Here is a 20,493-nt window from a genome sequence, read left to right on the forward strand (position 1 = left end):
GACATGCAAAAACTGGGTCAATCCTGCGACCCATTGACTTCACCAGACTGTTGCATTCTTCATTTCAAATGCTTTTCCAGGCCTTTATTGGAGCCTCTTTCAGTTCTCATTTATTTCTGGGGTGGTTCTCCCTTCAGTCTCCTCTTCAGGAGGTAAAATGCATGCTCTATTGGGTTAAGGTCCAGTGATTGACTTAGCCAGTCTGAGACCTTACAGTTTTTCCACCTGATGAATTCCTTTGTTGTGTTGGCAGTGTGTTTGTCTTGTTGCATGATTACACTTCTCCCACTCAGTTGAGATGCATTTTTCTGTAAATTGCCAGACAAAATGGTTTTGTAGACTTCAGAATTCATGTAGAATTCATTCTGCTGCTACCATCATGAGTTACATCCTCAATAAAGACTAGTGAGCCTGTTCCAAAAGGAGCCGTGCAAGCCCAAGCCATGACATAACCTCCACCATGCTTCTCAGATGAGCTGGTTTGTTTTGGATCAAAAGCAGATCCTTTCTTGGCCTTTCCATTACTTTGGTAGAGGCTAATCTTGGTCTCATCACTCCATAAAACTTTGTTCCAAAACTTTTATGGCTCATCTCTGTACTTCTTAGCAAAAAAATTCAATCTGGCCTTCTGATTCTTTTTGCTGATGAGTGGTTTGTATCTTGTCGTATGGCCTGTATATTTCTTCTCTCAGTCGTCTTCGAACAGGGGATTGTGATACCTTCGCACCTGCCCTGTGGAGGTTGCCAGTGATGTCACTGACTGTTGTCTTTGGGTGTTTCTTGACAGCTTTCCAAATGTTTCTGTTCGATGTCTGTTGCTCACTACACCAGTAGTTTCTTTCTTTTTCAGGGCATTCCAAATCGTTGTATTGGCTATGCCCAATGTTTTTGCCATAACTCTGATCGATTTTCCCTCTTCTCTCAGCTTCAAACTGGTTTGCTTTTCTTCAATACACAGCTCTGGTCTTCATGTTTGTTTCACAGCAAAAGCCCAAATCAACCACTATGTAATGTTTATGCAATCAATCTAAAAGGCAACACCTGAGCAACTAGAAGCACCCATCAGTCATGTTCCAATACTTTTGCTCACTTGCAAAGTGGGTGGGTTCAAACAAACTTTGGTGGGTCCCGAGTTGTTTAACACATCTAGATTTAAAGACCATGAAATCTTCTTTACCTTTCGGCTTGTCCCTTTAGGGGTCGCCACAGCGCGTCATCCCTTTCCATGTAAGCCCATCTCTTGCATCCTCCTCTCGAACACCAACTCATATTGTACATCCTGGCAACGCAATGTTGTGTTACTCACGACCGTAGGTTCGTTGGTCTCTTTGGATGGTCTTTTCTCCACGCATCTCAGGATGAAAACGAAGCAGGTTTGGTGGAAGAAGAAAAATGATGCAGAAAAATAAATACAAAAGAGGTGGAAGAAGAAAAATTGTTGCCCCCCCCCCCCCGCGGTGCGCTCGTAACTTTCCTGCCAATTGAACTGGTGGTGGGCCCAGCTCCTGCTCTCAGCTGCCGGTTAGCCTTTGTCAAACCAGGCGAAAAAGGGTCGACCAATAATATGTGTCTGGCCAATTTAGTGTGACAAAAACTTTTCAGACGTGATAAAATGATTATTACAAGACCTTATACTTACTGTTTACACTCGCTGCACCCATCTATGAAAGACAAGACTAAAGTGGATTATCACGTGCCCAAACAGAGGAGGGATTTAGTGAAGCGAGATGAAGGAAATGTTACTTGATTTTTGTTGGAACAAATTGAACACTTCGAAAACTTTGTCTAAGCTCATAAATGCACAGCCATGAACAAATGTATTCGTGTCACCAAATGCTGGCTGCTTAAGTGAAGATGCGCAAAGGCTGTTCATGCTTTTTTTTAAAAAAAATGCCTTTTATGCACAGTGAATTTTAGAAATCAAAACTGTTGATTATATAAAAAAGAAACCAATTTGTCGTATGTTATTAAGTGAAAGGTCTTATTTTCTGTTTTGTATTCATAATTGCAGAGCTGTCAAAAGTTACGGAACGTCTGTATTTTGTTACGCAAATCACTGAATGTTGACTCGTCACGGCCGTAACACTGATTTTTCCGGTTATTGGAAAAAGCACAATGAATAAATAACAGACCGTTGTGGGGATTGGCAAATCGTATCGATTTGTGTAAAAGAAAAGAAAAAAATAAATGGATAAAATTTGGACATAGGATGTTTATGTGTTATGTGAAAAACTAGCACATTGATCTATGGAAATTTTAAATATGATAAATATGACTGATCCTGTGTAGCTCTCCTGAATGACCATTGTGTAAAAGTAACACAGTGACGAGAAAAAATTCTTACTAATTAACTCCGTTAGTTAAATCCATTTAATAAGCCTACATCATCTACGTAGATCTGCCCTTCTTCACCTAGCCAGCTGTGTATTTGTATTAAATATTTCAAATGACAACAGGCCAGTCTTGTCTTACAAATGTGTTGCCTTTTGTGTTGCTCACAGCGCTGTGACATTGGCGATGCATCCAGAGGAAGTCTCTCATCTTACGCATACATCCTGATGGTGATTTACTTTCTGCAGCAGAGGCAGCCTCCAGTCATCCCAGTCCTGCAGGAAGTAATAATTACCAATACCAACTGAATGTAGAGGGCACTAACAGTGGGAGGAAATTTCTACATCAATTGGTCATAAAATGTGGTCTGATCTTATTCTAAATCACGAGAATAAACAAAGTTTGCTTCAATAGTACCACACAAACAATTATGTTTTCATTTTTTCATTGAAAATAACATGTACACTCACCACAGGACAGGGAGGAAAACAAACGTGACCCCCTAAGCTACGGATTCTCCAAGAGCTAATCGGTCAGATGTGAGCCAACCTGCAGTCCAATCGAGGAGATGAGATTGGAGGTGTGGCTTAAAGCTGCTCTGGCCACTCCATAACACACCAGTTTAGAAGTGTCTCTTGTCCAGAAGCGTTGCCTCACGTGGACCATTGCCTTGTTCAAAACTGCTCTGAGAAGACCAACGATTAAGAATTTTCGACTTGTGTAAAGCTGGAAAAGGTTACAAAAGTATCTCTGAAAGTCTTGATGTTCATTACACCAAGGTTAGACAAGTTGTCAAGAAATGAAGAAGAAAGATCAGTACTGTTGCTTCTCTTCCAATGAGTGGCTTTCCTGTAAAGATGACTGCAAGAGCACAGCACAGAATGCTCAATGAGGTAAAAAGAAAACAAAATACCTGCAGTGTCATCTGAACATTTACAGAAATCACTTGCACATACCAACATGTTGACAAATTACCATGCGTAAAACAATAAACAAGAATGGGGTTCATGGGAGAACACGAAGGAGGAAGCCGTTGCGGTCTAAAAAAAGCATTGCTGCATGTTTGAAGTTTACTAAAGACCACTCGGATGTTCCACAGCACTACGGGCAAAATATTCTGTGGACATACACAACATTTTGTGACCAGTTCATGCAGAAATTGAAGAAATTCCAAAGGGTTTTTTTCCTCTCGCTGTCAGCTGAAGATGATTTAGCATTATGTTCATCATTTTTCATTTTCATTTTTGATATCTCAGATCTTTGATGGAACAAGTATTCCCCAGAAAATAGTCGATGGTTGGAATGCCTTCTTCTTTGATGACCTTGAAGATTTGGTGAGACAAAATGTTTGTTGTACCCAAAACATTTTTTGTTAAATGTTATGTGGCATTTGTTACTTCTGTCCACACAGCGCCTGCACATGTCAGTGCTGGAACTCAACCCAGAATCTGCGGGCGAGCTATGGTTAGGCCTCCTGCGCTTCTACACCGAAGAGTTTGACTTCAAAGAGCACGTCATCACCATCCGCCAAAAGAAACGCCTCACTACCTTTGAAAAACAGTGGACGAGCAAATGCATTGCTATTGAAGGTGTTCTCATGAAAATGCCTGTTGAGCTAATTTCACATGCTTCAAACTGTATTGCAACCTGATTCCACCTCCTTGTTTTCACCCCTCTCAGATCCTTTTGATTTGAATCATAATCTTGGCGCTGGAGTTTCTCGCAAAAGTATGTATTTTTCCTCCTAACAAAAACATTCAAGATTGGTTCATTTAAAATGACTTGAACTGCTGTTTTGTTATTACAGTATAGCAGGTTAGTTAGTCATTTGCTGCTGATAATTCCCCAAAATATTTAGGGTGATTGACTGCTACTGGAAGTGGTTGCCTTTTCGAATATAATTGCAGAACCTAAATACCTTGAAACTTCTCTTTACTCTTACAGTGACAAACTTTATCATGAAGGCTTTCATAAATGGGCGAAAGCTGTTTGGAACTCCCTCCTATCCGGTCCCTGGTACTGAAGTGGTACGGGCAAACTCAACAGTTTGAAGTGGATGAAGCGCACAGATTCCACTGCTAGTAGTAGCTCAGTATGCAAAGAAACCGTTTGAAATGTTTCATTCTCCCTGCTGCAGGACTACTTCTTTGACGCAAAGGTTCTAACAGACGGCGAGTTGGCACCAAATGACAGGTGCTGTCGGATCTGTGGAAAGATTGGACATTATATGAAGGACTGTCCCAAGCGACGCAGGTTGGACTTTGAATATGAAATCTCTCACTCACTGACTAACCAAAACTTAATGCTGTAACGTCTGTTCGCTGAAGCAGAGGAACGGACTAAAATACCAGCGCTGCCAAATGTTACAGAACGGCCATATTTTCTTATGGAAGCGTTGACCCTTTATGGCCGTATCACTGATTGTTCCGGATAATGGGGAAAAAAAATCCAGCGTGTCCACATTGAACAGCTGCTTGGCGCGCACTTTTTTTATGAGGCAAAAGTTCTCTTTGCGTCCGGGGTCAACTTTTTGGAAGTCATCATCGCCTCCATTGTATCGAATAAGCTACACTTCTTTCCACGCTTCTTACAAGCGTCATGGAGGGAGGACGAGGAGTGGATAGGCAGAGACGATGTCAAACCCATGCTAATTGCTAAGCTATCGTTATATGCAGTCACAAAACATAGAAAAAATGTGATTTGGTGAGACGGTACACTTGTCACACAGGTCTTGTTAGACCAACTTTGAACAACAAAATAAGCGCTGGAGCCTATTCCAGCTATCGTCGGGCAGGAGGCGGGATACACCCTGAACCGGTGGCCAGCCAATCGCAGTGAACATACAAACAAACAACAATTCGTAAGTAAGTCGGATTTCACCGTTAAAGTCGAAATTTACGGCGAAATACTTCTGTTACGGGTATTCAAAATGATCACAAGAACGGTGAGCAAAAATCCCAGAACCACACGCGTGGACCTCGTGAATGACATGTAGAGAGCTGGGGCCGCAGTAACAAAGGCTACCATCAGTCACACACTAAGCCGCCAGGTACTCAAATCCTGCAGTGCCAGACGTGTCCACCTAGTTTAGCCAGTACATGTCCAGAACTTTGCTAGTTTGATCCAGAAGAGGATTGGGAGAATATCAGATGAAACAAATATAGAAGGTTTTAGTAAAAACTCAACATGTCGTGTTTGGAGGAGAAAGAATGCTGAGTTGCATCCAAAGAACACCATACCTACTGTGATGCATGGTGGTGGAAACATCATGCTTTGGGGCTGTTTTTCTGCAAAGGGACCAGTACGACTGATCTGTGTAAAGGAAAGAATGAATGGGTCCATGTATCGCGGGATTTTGAGTGAAAACGTCCTTCCATCAGCGAGGGCATTGAAGAAGAAACGTGGCTGGGTCTTTCAGCATGACAATGAGCCCAAACACACCGCCCGGGCAACGAAGGAGTGGCTTCGTAAGAAGCATTTCAAGGTCCTGGAGTGGCCTAGCCATTCTCCAGATATCAACCCCATGAAAAATCTTTGGAGTGAGTTGAAAAGTCTGTGTTGCCCAGCGACAGCCCCAAAACATCAACTGCTCTCGAGGAGATCTGCATGGGGGACTGGGCCAAAATACCAGCAGCAGTGTGTGAGAACCTTGTGAAGACTTACAGGAAACGTTTGACCTCTCTCTGTCATTGCCAAGAAAGGGTATATATCAAAGTATTGAGATGAATGTTGTTATTGACCAAATACTTATTTTCCACCATTATTTGCGAATAAATTGCTTAAAAATCAGACGTGATTTTCTGGATTTTTTTTCTTTTCTCATTTTGTCTCTCCTATGATGAAAATGACAGGCCTCTCTCATCTTCTTAGGTGGGAGAACTTGCACAATTGGTGGCTGACTACATTTTTGTCCCACTGCATACATAATACTTTTTGTTTTTTTTGTATTATTATTTTTCATCAGAATGAAAAAGAGAGAAAATGACCAAGTTGACGATGTAAAAGAGGAAGAGCGGGAGCAAAAAGACAGGCGTTGTTTTCAGTGTGGGGACACTGGTCACGTAAGGAGGGACTGTCCTGAATACCGCCATCTAAAGCAGAGGACTGCCGGGGCAACAGGTAACCATAACTATACCTATACTGCACAGTGTTTACCCGTTATAATGCCATTCATCGTGAGTGCGCCCACCATTCCGCAATGTTTAAGCGATCGTTTTTATGGGTTTTCAAAGTTTACTTACTGTATGTAATGCCCTTGCACGTGGGCAAGGATAGCTTTGGTTGGCGAAGCGCTTTTCAGCCGTTTCTTAAACCCAGAGAGAAGAGTAAAACACGAGACGCAGTGAGCTGACACACATTGCTGCTGTCAGCCACAGCTCACGCCTCAACACTCACATGCAAACTCGCCAAATGCATACCACCACACCAGGCCCCACCTCTTCGAGCCATATGTATGTATGTAACACATAGACACAATATATGTACAGTATTTTCTATACATTTTATGCTTGCAATTTTTGTGTTCAAATACTGTACAATAACTATGTGTTTTGAAAAAGTGTTTTTTTTAAACAAGTTAAAGTGAAAGAAATGTTTTTTTGATGTGGTCTCTCCTATTTTCGGGATCTTCTACTTATTGCGGGTTGGTCTGTAACGTGTCACCCACAACAAAAGCGAGACTCACTGTCATACAAAAAATACAAGTGCAATTCTAATGCTATTCTGCCCGCATATTTCTCCTCAGCTCCTCACATGGTACGGTCTTTGGGGAATTCTCAGTCCATCACTGGCTCCCAGGTCGTGCCAGACTGTCCTGGAAGGGCCAGGCTACCCTCGGAGAGCGTGAGTAGTCGCAAATGTTAAACTGGAGTTGATACAAACACAATAAAAACCACCGCACACACAGACACACGGGACTAATCGGTGCTCTCGTCAACATCCGTCCATCCATCCGTTCTCTGAGCCGCTTATGCTCACTAGGGTCGCGGAAGTGCTGGAGCTTATCCCAACTATCATCGGGCAGGAGGCGGGGTACACCCTGAACTGGTTGCCAGCCAATCGCAGGGCACACATAAACAAACAACCATTCACACCTACGGGCAATTTAGAGTTTTCAATTAACCTAGCACGCATGTTTTTGGGATGTGGGAGAAAACCTACGCAGGCACGGGGAGAACATGCAAACTCCACACAGGCGGGGCTGGGAATTGAACCCAGACCCTCAGAACTGTGAGGCAGATGCTCTAACCAGTCGTGCCGCCCTCTCGTCAACATCTTTACAAAAAAAAAAAACTGGTGTTGAGCAGAAAATGAAATGAACATATGTTTACATCACAATATTGCTTTGGTTAAAGTACACTGCCATTTGCAATGATGATGTTGAGGAGGAAGATGGTGGGGGTTTGGTAGGTGCTCTCCAGAGGTCTTGCACAGGGCGCCATTCATGCTCACCTTCCCACTGGCCGACAACCAAGCCAGTGGAAGATACAGTACACACTTTAGTGCTCTACAGGAGCAGTCAACAGTCTTTATTTGCACCACCGTGGTCCAGTTTCACGTTTGACGGCACGTCAGATCTGCTGTGCAGCAAGACCGCCTTCTTGGCGCCCCCTGTACACTCAGCCACAGGCTTGTAGCTGAGCTCCAATAAACTGAAAAAGGAACAAAGCAGTGCATGAAGTGGTTCCATTTCGTTTGTTTGAATGAGTTATTCGTTGAAAGCACGACTCGATCGTCTACCACTGTGCTAAAAAAAAAAAAAAAAAAAAAAAAAACGCAAAGTGCAGACTGACACACTTTAACATTTTCGGTGCTCATTTAAGTGCATCACTTATGAGCACCCTTGACTATGCTTCAGTTCGCTAACAGTCACTGCATCCACGTGGAGCATTCAGTTTTGCTTTGTCTCTCGCGCACTGTGAATGTCGTTAGCCCCATATGTCACATTAATTTTTGTTCGAAATTAACCCCTCAGTATGTTTCACAAGCAAGTGCAAAAGCAAAATCTAATTTATTTATAGTGCGCATTTCATACACAAGGTAACTCAATGTGCTTTACATGATTAAAAGCATTTAAAAACAGACAAAAATAGCTTCTAAACATTTAAAACAAAGAGACAAAATAAAAGTACAATTAAAACAGCGTACAGTGCAAGAAATATCATTTAAAAGTGGAAATCCTCTAAAAAGCATGAGAAAAAAAGAAGAGTTTTGAACCTGGACTTAAAAACATGCACACTTGGGGCTGACGTCACTTCGGTTGGCAACCTTATTCCATTTGTGTGCAGCATCATAGCTAAATGCTGCTTCACCATGATTGCTTTGGACTCTGCTCCAATATTTGACCTGAGTGTGTCGATCTCAGAGCCCGACTGGTTTTATATTCCATTTGCATTTCTTTCATGTATTCAGGACCTCTAAACCATTTAGTGATTTATAGACCAGCAGCAGAACTTTAAAATCTATTCGAAAACTGACTGGGAGCCAGTGTAAAGACTTTAGAATTGGACTAATATGCTATGACCTCTTTGTTCTGGTCAGAGCCCAAGGTGGAGCGTTCTGAATGAGCTGCAGCTCATCCAGTCCAGTCAGAAGAACTTTACAATAGTCGTGTACTTCAGATAAAAGCATGGATGAGCTTCTCCTGGTCTGCTTGGCACAGGCAAGCCTTCAACCTGGATATGTTCTTCAAATGGTAGAGGGCGGTTTTAGTAATTGATTTGTTATGACTGTCGAAAGTCAGGTCGGAATCTATCAGTACACCAAGGTTTCGGACTTGGTCTTTGGTTTTGAAAGAGAGTGACTGAACGTATTTACTAACAGCAGTCCTCTTTTCTTTATTGCCAAAAACAATAATTTCAGCTTTGTTGTGGTTTAATTGAAGAACATTTTGGCTCATCCAGTTATTTATCTGTGTTAGACAGTGACAAAACACCTCAATTGAACTGTAGCCATCTGGAGACACTGCTAGATATAACTGTGTATCATCTGCATCGCTATGATAGTGCAAATTAAAGTTTCTGAAGAATTTGACCCAAGGCTAGCATATACAGGCTGAACAGGAGGGGGCCAAGAACTGACCCTTGAGGGACCCCCTAGGTCATTGCCATTCGATGACTTACCACTTCCAATGGTTACAAAATAACTCCTTTCCTCCAGGTAGGACCTGAAGCATTTAAGGACTGTTCCATTTAGTCCGACCCACGTTTCCAATCTGTTCAGGAGTACATTAAATCTACCGTATCGAAAACAGAACTGAGATCCAACAAAACCAGAATTGACACCTTTCCCGACTCAGTATTGACCCTTATATCACTGAGCACTTTAAAAAGAGCAGATTCTGTACTGTGATGAGTTCGGAAACCTGATTGAAATTTGTCAATAAGTCAATTTAAGTGCAAGAAATTGCTGAGTAACCTTCTCAACAATCTTGACAATGAACGGGAGATTTGAGTTGGGTCTATAGCTTGCTCACATGGAAGCGTCCAGCGTTCTATATATATATATATATATATATATATATATATATATATTTTTTTTTTTTTTTTTAGAAGAGGCTTAATGGCAGCTACTTTAAGAACTTTAGGAAACTCGCCCGACTGAAGTGAGCAGTTGATTGAGAAACAAAGACAAAGCAGTAATTGTAAACAGGATGAGACAAGTAAATCATTACATTAGCTACAACAATGAAACATTAAATATGAGTGTTGCATGGGGCTGTAGTGCTCCACCCTGTGAGGGAAGGACAGGACAGCATAGAACAGGACAAGGACAGGAGAAGCATGCAGGACAAGGGTCAGGAACATGGGCGATTCACCATCACACCACCAATACTCCCCAGGAGGTAGCCCCAGTGGTTCCCCCCCACTCCCGAGATCAGGAAGGAGTGTAAAAAGTCCCGACAGACTCCGGAACAGCAAACACAGGGACAAGAGGAGAAGATCCCCACACCATGCATGTGTCCTCTCACCATGCAAACCAATCTAAAATGTGTGAAAATAAATAAATTGAATAATAATAAAACAACAACAACCTTGACAACAAAGAATACAGAATTCCATTGTTTTCTTTCATATTTATGAAAATAGTCTTGCTTTTGTCAATTGTCCAATAGCACCCCACTCAGGCAAAGGAATCAAGAGTCCAGATTTAGCATGTTGAGGAAAGGTGACCAGCTATCTACGTATATGTGTAATTGATTTTTTCGTTCTGCTGATATTTTTTCCATCGCAATATATTCCATGATGAGATTGAGCCACACACTGATGTTAATAGCGTGTTTGTTTTTCCAGTTTAATAGAATTGTTTTCCTCGCGGTAGCTCACACGACAAGTAATGATTGTGAATATGTATTAGGGAGGTCGATTATGCTTAAGTTGCCAAGTATGCACAATCTTGGGGAAAGTGGAATCCTGTAGTTCAAAATATACGAGAGCTTTTGTATGACCGAAGACCAAAAGCATTGAATTGGTGTGCATTCCCATATTGCATGAAAATAGGTGTCTGGGGTATTTTTGGTGCATTGCACGCATATTTTAGATGGAGAGAAGCCCATTTTATGCATAGTGTACTGAGTAAAGTGTGTTCTCATGGAGCACTTTATATTTTATGAGCTGTAGATTTGTGTTTTTTGTCATTCTCAATGTATTGTTACAAATCTGTATCCAGTCGCTACGGTCAGCAGACATGGAAAGGTCTTCTTCCCATTTGGTGATTGGTAAGTCCATTGATTTAGTCCATGAAATTCATTTATAAACTTTTGAGAGATTTATTTTACTTTGCAGGAGAAGCTTCATTACTTGCTTGACAAACTTGCTCTGAAGTGTTGGTATTTTTTTATTTTATTATTATTATTTTTTTATCGCTGCTTTTAATTTATTGTATTGAAGAAAGTTTCCGTCTGTTATTTGGAATTCTTGGAACAGTTCACCACATGTCCTAAAATCATTATTGTTAGTTGTTGTAGGTGGTCAATTCCATGTTGTTCCCATGTATTAAAATGAAGGGGTATATTATTAATTTCGAAAAATCTGGATGATGCCAGATTGGGGAGACCGTACTGGGAGCTAATTAAGTTCCTGTAGATTCTAAACTTTGCCACCAAGCCGTTAAAGTGGATGCGGTTATTGGATTCTTGAAACATTTATGGCGTTAAAGACGAGTAGAATTAAAAGGGAGTTTTGGGAGTTTGACGTTGTTGCAGTCTGTTTGTTCCAATTCTGGCCAAGAATCACACTCCTTATTGTGGCGTAACCATTTGATGAGGTATTGTCATAGGTTAGCTAAATAATAGTGTTTAAAGTTGGGAGCATTTCGGCCTCCCTCCTGTTTACTTTTCTAAAGAGTGGATAAACAGATTCTATTTTTCTTATTTTTTTAATAAACATTTATTACAGCAGAGTCTAAGGTTTGAAACCATTTAAATGTTGTCTTAAATGGAATCATTGAAAATAAATAATTTATTTGAGGTAAGGTTTTCATTTTTGTGGTAGCTATTCTTCCCAGTAATGATATAGGCAAGTTATTCCAGCGTCTTAAATCAGATGAGATTTATTTCCAGAAGTGGTGTATAATTTAGATTGGTTAGCGCTGTGGGTTTTGACGAAATATAGATACCTAAATACTTAATGTTTCCCATAGGAATAGGGTAATCTGGGATTTGATCTGCAGAAGTCCATGAGTTTGCTGTTATTGCGAGTATTGTTGATTTTTTTTCCAGCTAATAGAGTAGTCTGATATTTGTGAAAATGTTTTAATGAGATTGAAGACTGCCTGAAGAGAAGACTTGGGTTTCTGTAAGTAAAGAATATCATCAGCATACAGATTGATTTTGTGTTGTGTCACTCGTGAACAGATACCTTTAATATGAGCATTCTGACGTACAGCGGCAGCAAGAGGTTCGATGAATATTGCAAATAGCATTGGTGAGAGTGGACATCCTTGTCTGGTTCCTCTTTGTAATGTAAAACTTTGTGAAGTGATCCTATTTGTGGTGACAGTCGCTTTCGGCGAATTGTATAATGTGGCTATCCAATGTATCAATGAATCTGGCTTTGGAAAAAAATTCATTTCTTGCGGTGACTGTGTACAGTTGCCGTTTGAATCTTGAATGGCTGTAATGAATGACTTTTCTTTATTGCGCTGAAGTTGGTTCGCATGGAATTTTCCCGATTTAGTATTGTCCTCAAAGTTAGTGTATCTTAACTGTTGCTGTAGAAAATCTGTTCTTTTTGATAAGATAACGTCAAATTGATGTTTTGCATTTGGAAGTTGGTTTCTCAGCGTATCTGTCGGATGAATTGCACATTCTTCTGTGAGGTGTTTATTTTTTTCCTCAATTCCATTTTCCAATTTTTTTTCCTTGTTTTTTCTCATACAAAGATTGAGAGAAATTGGTGCGTGGTCGCTGATGATGATTGGATGTATTTTGGGAGGATATGTCAACGGGACCAAAGTCATCCATATACTGCTCTAATATGGAGCATTGTGGCGGATTTCTATTTTTGAGATTTGAGCAATCCATTAGGGGATTTAGCGTAAGGTTAAAATCGCCACCCATAATAATTGTAGAATTGGCTGACAAGTTTAACAAGTGTGAAAAGAGCATGTGAAAAAAGGCTGGATCATCTTTATTTGCAGAATACAATGATTTGCAAATCATGTTTGACCTATATTTAGTTGAATACACTACAAAGACAAGATATGTTATGTCCAAACTGATAAACTTTATTGTTTTTAGCAAATAATCATGAACTTAGAATTTTAGGAATGCTCATCAAACACCTGTTTGGAACATCCCACAGGTGAACAAGCTAATTGGGAACGGGTGGGTGCCAGGATTGGGTAGAAAAGGAGCTTGCAAAGATGGGGCGAGGTTCACCAATTTCGACATGCCACAGAAACTGAGTAACGATAACACGACGGACAATGAATGAATTAATTTTTTAAAAATGCAACGCATGTGAACTCAGGTTTCAAAATAGTCAAGAATGGAGACATTGTCTGAGCTTCCAGACACGGTGGGTGTGTTGCTGGGTGCTCTGAAAATCACGCCTCCAGCTGTCAATCAAATACTTGTATTGCGGCCCCTATCTATGTGAGGGAAGAGGAGCGATGCACATACAGCGGCTGGAAAATAAATATATAAAATATATAAATATATATATACATACATACATACATACACACACACACACACACACAGTGGCTGAAATAAGTATTTAAGACGTCGCCATTTTTCACATTAAATATATTTCCAAAGATTCTATTGACCTGAAAATTTAACCAGATGTTTGGAACAATCCAAGTCACCCATACATCCAAAGAAAGTAGAAGAAATAAACTCAGAAATTAAGTTGTGTGTAATAATGTGAAATGACACAGGGTAAAAGTATTGAAAACAACAACTGGTATTTATTTCATACTTTGTACAAAAGCCTTTGTTTGCAATGACAGGTTCAAGGCGCCTCCTGTATGGAGAAACTAGTCGCATGCATTGCTCTGGTGTGGTTTTGGCCCATTCCTCCACACAAGCAGTCTTCAAATCTTGAAGGTAGCGTGGGCTTCTTTTATGGACCTTGAGGTTCAGTTCTTTCCATAGATTTTCGATTGGATTCAAGTCATGTGATTGGCTGCGCCATTCAAGCAGCTTTATTTTTTTTCTTTGAAACCAATTGAGACTTTCCTTGGCAGTATGTTTTGGATCATTATCCTGCGGAAATGTCCACCCTCATTTCATTTTCATCATTCTCGTAGATGGCATTAGATTTTTGTTAAGACTGTCTCTGTAGATTTGCCCATTCAGCCATCCTTCAATCATGTGAAGTTTCCCAGTACCATTTGCTGAAAAGCAGCCTCACACCATCATATTCTCACCTCCAAACTTCACTGTTGGTATGGTGTTTTTAGGGTGATGTGCAGCGCCATTTCGCCTCAAAACATGTGCATTATGGCATCCAAACAGTTCACTTTTGCTCTCATCAAACCAGACTATATTCTCCCAGTATTGAACTGGCCTGTCCAAATGTTGTTCAGTAAACTTTAAACGAGCTTTGACATGCTTTTTTTTTTTTCCAGCAGTGGGGTCTTGCGTCATGAGTGTGCATCCAGGCCATGGCAGTGGAATGCATTACTCATTGTTTTCCTTGTGACAGCAGTACCTGCTAATTCCAGGTCTTTTTGAAGCTCTCCACAGGTGGTCCTTGGCTCTTGGACAACTCTTCTGATTATTCTTTGCACTCCTCTGTCAGAAATCTTGCGAGGAGCACCTGATCAAGGCAAATCTATGGTGGTATGATTGGCTTTCCACTTACGTATTATGGCCACAACGGTACTCACTAGAACATTCAAAAGCTAAGCTATGCACCTGTAACCAATGCCAATGTTTTGCAACAATTAGTTTACAATGGTCTTGAGACAGCTCTTTGCTCTTACCCATCATGAGATGTGTCTTGACTCACACCTTGGCAATGAGACCTTTTCGTAGGCCATCAATTAGGACTGAACCAGCTGATATTCATTTTCACTGACAAGGGCCTGGAATGCTATTTAATTATTGATAGACTTTAGGTGTTGTCTTGGCTTTCCATGCCTTTTTGTACCTTCCTTCATGTGATCAAAACTTTTTCCGTGTCATTTCACATTATTACACACAACTTAATTGCTGATCTTATGTGTTCTACTTTTTTTGTATGTATGGATTACTTGGGTTGTTCCCAACATCTGGTAAAGATTTAATGTCAATGGCACCTTTGGAAATAAATTTAGTGAGGGAAATGCTTATTTGAGGTGGGATTCCGTGGTGTACACGTTTCGAGTTGCAGCCTTCGGCAACCATAGGGTTCGGGCTAACCTGTCCGCACCTGTGACATGAGTGGCTGAAAACCCTTCCCCATTGTACGGGACCTTTGCCGTGTGCTCTCACCGCTGTCGGGCTGATGTGGTGCTGCGGATCCTGTGCGGTTCGCTGCTGCCTCGCAACACAACGCCTGTGGGGACTGACGGCAGAGACGTTAGCCCAAAATTTAGAAGGTGAAAAGGAGTTCTAAGCAATAGCTCAACAATTCAGTACTATATTGTTCTCGGTCTTTGCATATTTTTAGCACTTATCTTCCGACATAGTTGATGCATTTAGAAACAAACCAAGAAGTTACGTTTTGGGGCAGTTTAATAGCTTTAAGTAAGTTCAGGGAGGGCAGAATAACGTACGTCTCACACGCTTGCTGCAAGCAACACAGGTGCATTCAGGAACTTGCATAAACACAGCGCACCGTTCGGCACAATCATTGTTCTTTGATTAGAGCGTTTTTAGATAATAAAAAGCCAAAATCGAAATCCCAATTAAATTTTGATCATTTGCTTGAAGAACATTTAAAATTGAACAGGCAATCGTTATTTCAAATGTCAATCGTTATTTCAAATTTGACATAAACCTTCTTGTGTGTGTAGCAACGGTATGAGAGATATAATGTTGATTCTTTTTTTTTTTTCTCCTCTGTAGTCAGACAGTCGCCAGACTCTACCCTATTCTCCACAGCCCACAGCTGTGTCTCAAAGTTCCCCTCAGTCCTGCAGTTCTCCCAAGCCCTCCCAAAATAAAACCATTTCTTCAGGTCCCCAGAAACAGCCCACTTACCCCCAGGTCCCTCTCTCCATTTTCAACTTCCCTTCATCCCACCCAGGCCAATATCACCTTGGGACACTCTCTGAACTGTGGCCTCTTCCCTCCCACCAGCACCAGTCGCATCCATCGCAGAGCCAGTCTCATCACTCAGCTCGCATCCCCTCTCCATCCTGGCCCATTCACAGACCTCTGCTTTCTACAAATACAACGACCGCCCCCTCCCCGCCTGGCTTGAAATTTGCTCTTCGTTCAGCATTGGGAAGTACCACGAGCTCCGGGGGCAGCCCCAACCCCATAAACCTGAATGATCCTAGTATCATTTTCGCACAGCCGGCAGGAAGACCGGTGGGCATTGGTGGGCCAGGACGGGAAGGACACTGGCTCAATCACTTGGCTCAACCTGGCTCACTTATGGGAAATGGCACTGTGGTCAAGTCAGGTATTTACTGGGTGAACTTTGGTGGCATTTTCTGGTGTCTCATGTGGTTCTGTATGTCAGTACAATTCTACAACCAAAAAGAAAAATGCAATAATTTTCTGAACAATTACTCTTTCTAAAACATTGACTCGCAACTAGTGTGCCGTGGCACATTAACTGTGAGTGAATTGGTCGGAATTATTATTATTATTATTTTTTTTTTGGTACAACAAATATGTATCTTTGTTCATCCGGTATGCCGACGATGTATACTGACAGGCAGAACAATTTAATGCTCTTCCACTAGATGGCAATTCAACTGTGTATCCCATTTTTGTGCCATTTTTGTTTGGTGTTTCATGAGATTTTTTTAAGTATAAAATATGTGCCTTGGCTCAACAAAGGTTTGGAAACACTGTCCGAAACCATTACCAGTAAGAGAAAATAACTGATGATTAGGACTCAAATCTTCATCGAAGGCCTGCTGCACACTGCCTGATGCTGTTGAACCCGATTGGACTGGACCATCACATAAAAATTAGTTGCCGACTCTCCCCGAGCACATTGAGCGATTGGCTATGGATGGATGCCCTGAACAAGCGAGCCTGTATTGGCGTTTGATGGTGTACATACAGTATATTGTACTTTGTCACGTTTATTAAACCATGAAAAGTGCCACCAGAAAGTATTCACACCCCTTCACTTTTTCCACATTTTGCATGTTACAGACTTACTCTAAAGCTGATTTGAGTATAGTTTTTTTTTTTTTCCCATCTACATAAAATATCCCATAATGACAAAGTAAAAACATATTTTCAGACAGTTGTGCAAATGTATTGAAAATGTAAACATTTAAACATAATAGGTACATAAGTATTCACACCCATGGCTTGATATTTTGTTGAAGCACCTTTGACAGCAATCACAGCCTCAAGTCGTCTTGGGTATTTCTCTATGGGTTTGGCACCCCTGTTTTGGGGCATTTTGTCCCATTCTTCTCCGCAGATCCTCTCAAGGTCAGTCAGGTTGGATGGGCAGCATCGGTGCACAGCCATTTTTAAGTCTTGGTTGGGCCACTCAAGGACATTCAGAGGCTGCTCCTGAAGTCACGCCTTCATCTTGGCCGTATGCTTTGGGTCATTGTTGTGTTGTAAAGTGAATCGACGCCCTATTCTTGAGTTCCAGAGCACACTGGAATAAGTTCTCTTGAAGAATTTCTCGATTTGGCAGCTGCCATCTTACCCTCTATGAGGACTAGTTGCCCAGTTCCTGCAGCAGAAAAGCAGCCCCACAGATGCTGCCACCACTATGCTTCACAGTCGGGATGGTGTTAGCCATGTGATGAGCAGTGCCTCTTCTTCTCCAGATATGACTCTTGCAATTCAGGCCAAAAAATTATATTTTGGTTTCATCAGACCAGAGAATTTTGTTTCTGCATGTCTGAAAATCTTTAAGGTGCCTTTTAGCAAGCTCCAAGCAGGCTGTCATGTGCCTTTTAGCGAGAAGTGGCATCCATCTGGTCATTCTACCATAAAGGCCTGATTGATGGAGTGCGTTAGCAATGGTTGACCTTCTGGATGGTTCTGCTATCTCCACAAGGGAACACTAAAGCTCCGCCTGAGTGACCATAGGGTTCTTGTTCACCACTCTGACCAAGGGCCTTCTTCCCCAATTACTCAGCTTGGTCAGACAACCAGATCTAGGAAGGGTCGTCTTCTATTTCCAAATAATCGAGACCACAGTGCTTTTCGGGACCTTCAATGCTGCTGAAATTATTTTGTGTCGTTCCGCAGATTTGTGCCTTGACACAAATGTCTCAGAATTCTGCAGACAATTCCTGAGACTTCATTGCTTGGTTTCTGCTCTGATATGCACTGCCAACTATGAGACCTTATTTAGACAGGTGTTTTCCATTCCAAATGATGTTCAATCAACATAATTTACCACAGGTGGACTCCATTCAAATTGGAGAAGCATACCAAGGATGATCAGTGGGAATCAGATGGACCTGAGCTTAAGTTTAAGTGCCATAGCCAAAGGGTGTGAATACTTATGTACCCATTATGTTTGATTGTTGACATTTTTTTATAAATTTACCCAAAATATGGTTTTATTTAGTCAGTATGGGATATTTTATGTAGATTTTTTTTTCAAAAGAAAACTACTCAAATCATCTTTAGAATAAGTCTATAACATAGCAAAATGTTGAAAACATGAAGGGGTGTGAATACTTTCTCATCTTGTGCAAAGTTTTTTGATCGGCAGTGCTACTAGTTTATATGTATATATATATGTATATATGTATATATATATATACGTATATATGTATATATATACACTATTAGTGGTCTACAGTCCAGAGCAATCGACTTTGCGAGCGAATTCGTGATTATTTTTTTTTTCCGATGTTGACTGACCAGATTTGGTCCTGAATCCGGTCACTTGCTCGAGTTTGATTTGTAGGCAACTTTTAGAACCCGTACCGTGATTCCTCGCACGACCAGCTCTGGCTTTGTCTGTGCTTGCTCCGCATGCTTTGGATTGAGATTGGACAGGGGGGTTGAAGTTCTCTGCTGGTACACAAACTCCTTTTTTGCATAGTCTGCACAAAACCATGCTTTTATCACTGCTTCCATTGGGTAGGTTTTATTTATTTATTATTTTATCCATCCATCCATTTTCTGAGCCGCTTCTCCTCACTAGGGTCGTGGGCGTGCTGGAGCCGATCCCAGCTATCATCAGGCAGGAGGCAGGGTACACCCTGAACTGGTTGCCAGCCAATCGCAGGGCACATACAAACAACCAACCATTCGCACTCACATTCACACCTACGGGCAATTTAGAGTTGTCAATTAACCTACCATGCATGTTTTTGGGATGTGGGAGGAAAGCGGAGTGCCCGGAGAAAACCCACGCAGGCACGGGGAGAACATGCAAACTCCACACAGGCGGGGCCGGGGATTGAACCCTGGTCCTCAGAACTGTGAGGCAGACGATCTAACCAGTCGTGCACCGTGCCGCCTTTATTTATTTATTTATTTATTTATATACATGAAATTTGACCCCCTCCTTGAGCCATCACCTTATCGTGGTGGAGGGGTTTGTGTGTCCCAAGGATCCTACGAGCGAAGTTGTCTGGGGCTTTATCCCCCTGGCAGGGTCACCCATGGCAAACAAGTCCTAGGTGAGAGACCAAACAAAGCACGGCACAAAGACCCGTTATGATTAAGACAAAAAATGGACTCAGGTTTCCCTTACCTGGACGTGGGTCACCAGGGCCCCCCTCTGGAGCCAGGCCTGGAGGTGGGGCTCGCAGGCGAGTGCCTGGTGGCCGGGCCTGCACCCATGGGGCCCGGCCGGGTAACGGAACGAAAGGGTAACGTGGGTCCCCCTTCCCATGGGCTCACCACCTGTGGGAGGGCCCATAGCGGTCGGGTGCAGTGCGAGCAAGGCGGTGGCCGAAGGCAGGGACCTTGGCGATCCGATCCCCGGCCACAGAAGCTCGCTCTAGGGATGTGGAATGTAACCTCTCTGCCAGGGAAGGAGCCCGAGCTGGTGTATGAGGTCGAGAAGATATAGTCGGACTCACCTCCACGCACAGCTTGGGGTTAGGACACCCTTGGTTGCAGTTCGATGATCGACTTTGTGGGCGTGTCATCGGACTTGCGGCCGCATGTCTTGGACACTCGGGTGAACAGAGGGGCGGAGCTGTCAACTGATCACCACCTGGTGGTGATTTGGCTCCGATGGTGGAGGAAGATGCCGGTCCGACGTGGCAGGCCCAAACGTATTGTGAGGGTCGGCTGGGAACGTCTGGCGGAATCCCCAGTCAGAAGGAGTTTCAACTTCCACCTCCGACAGAACTTTGCTCATGTTCCGGGGGAGGCAGGGGACATCGAGTCCTCCATTGACGTCCGTACACCATTTTTCGTTGGTCCTCCATTGCTGAGGCGGCCGACTGAAGCTGTGGACGTAAGGTGGTTAGTGCCTGTCGTGGCGGCAATCCCCGAACCTGTTGGTGGACACCAACGGTGAGGGATGCCGTCAAGCTGAAAAAGGCGTCCTATCAGGCCTTTTTGGCCTGTGGGACTCCTGAGGTAGCTGATGGGTACCGGCTGGCCAA

General features: G+C 42.3%; 1 protein-coding gene across 8 annotated transcripts in view; it reads left to right on the forward strand.

The window, feature by feature from the left end:
• Window positions 1-20,493, forward strand: part of tut4 (terminal uridylyl transferase 4) — a 96,410-nt gene that overhangs the window by 65,133 nt on the left and 10,784 nt on the right. For 7 of the 8 annotated variants that reach the window (XM_061684734.1, XM_061684736.1, XM_061684737.1 and 4 more), the window contains 9 exons: window positions 2,502-2,615; window positions 3,588-3,665; window positions 3,743-3,920; window positions 4,012-4,059; window positions 4,276-4,358; window positions 4,469-4,584; window positions 6,296-6,450; window positions 7,076-7,173; window positions 15,830-16,391. In XM_061684734.1, coding sequence (XP_061540718.1) covers window positions 2,502-2,615; window positions 3,588-3,665; window positions 3,743-3,920; window positions 4,012-4,059; window positions 4,276-4,358; window positions 4,469-4,584; window positions 6,296-6,450; window positions 7,076-7,173; window positions 15,830-16,391 — 1,432 coding nt within the window. The remainder of the gene's footprint in view (window positions 1-2,501; window positions 2,616-3,587; window positions 3,666-3,742; window positions 3,921-4,011; window positions 4,060-4,275; window positions 4,359-4,468; window positions 4,585-6,295; window positions 6,451-7,075; window positions 7,174-15,829; window positions 16,392-20,493) is intronic. The other variant, XM_061684739.1, reaches the window with a different exon arrangement.

This window comes from Phycodurus eques, chromosome 8 (assembly GCF_024500275.1).
Source record: "Phycodurus eques isolate BA_2022a chromosome 8, UOR_Pequ_1.1, whole genome shotgun sequence".
In the NCBI taxonomy this organism is placed as follows: Eukaryota; Metazoa; Chordata; class Actinopteri; order Syngnathiformes; family Syngnathidae; genus Phycodurus; species Phycodurus eques.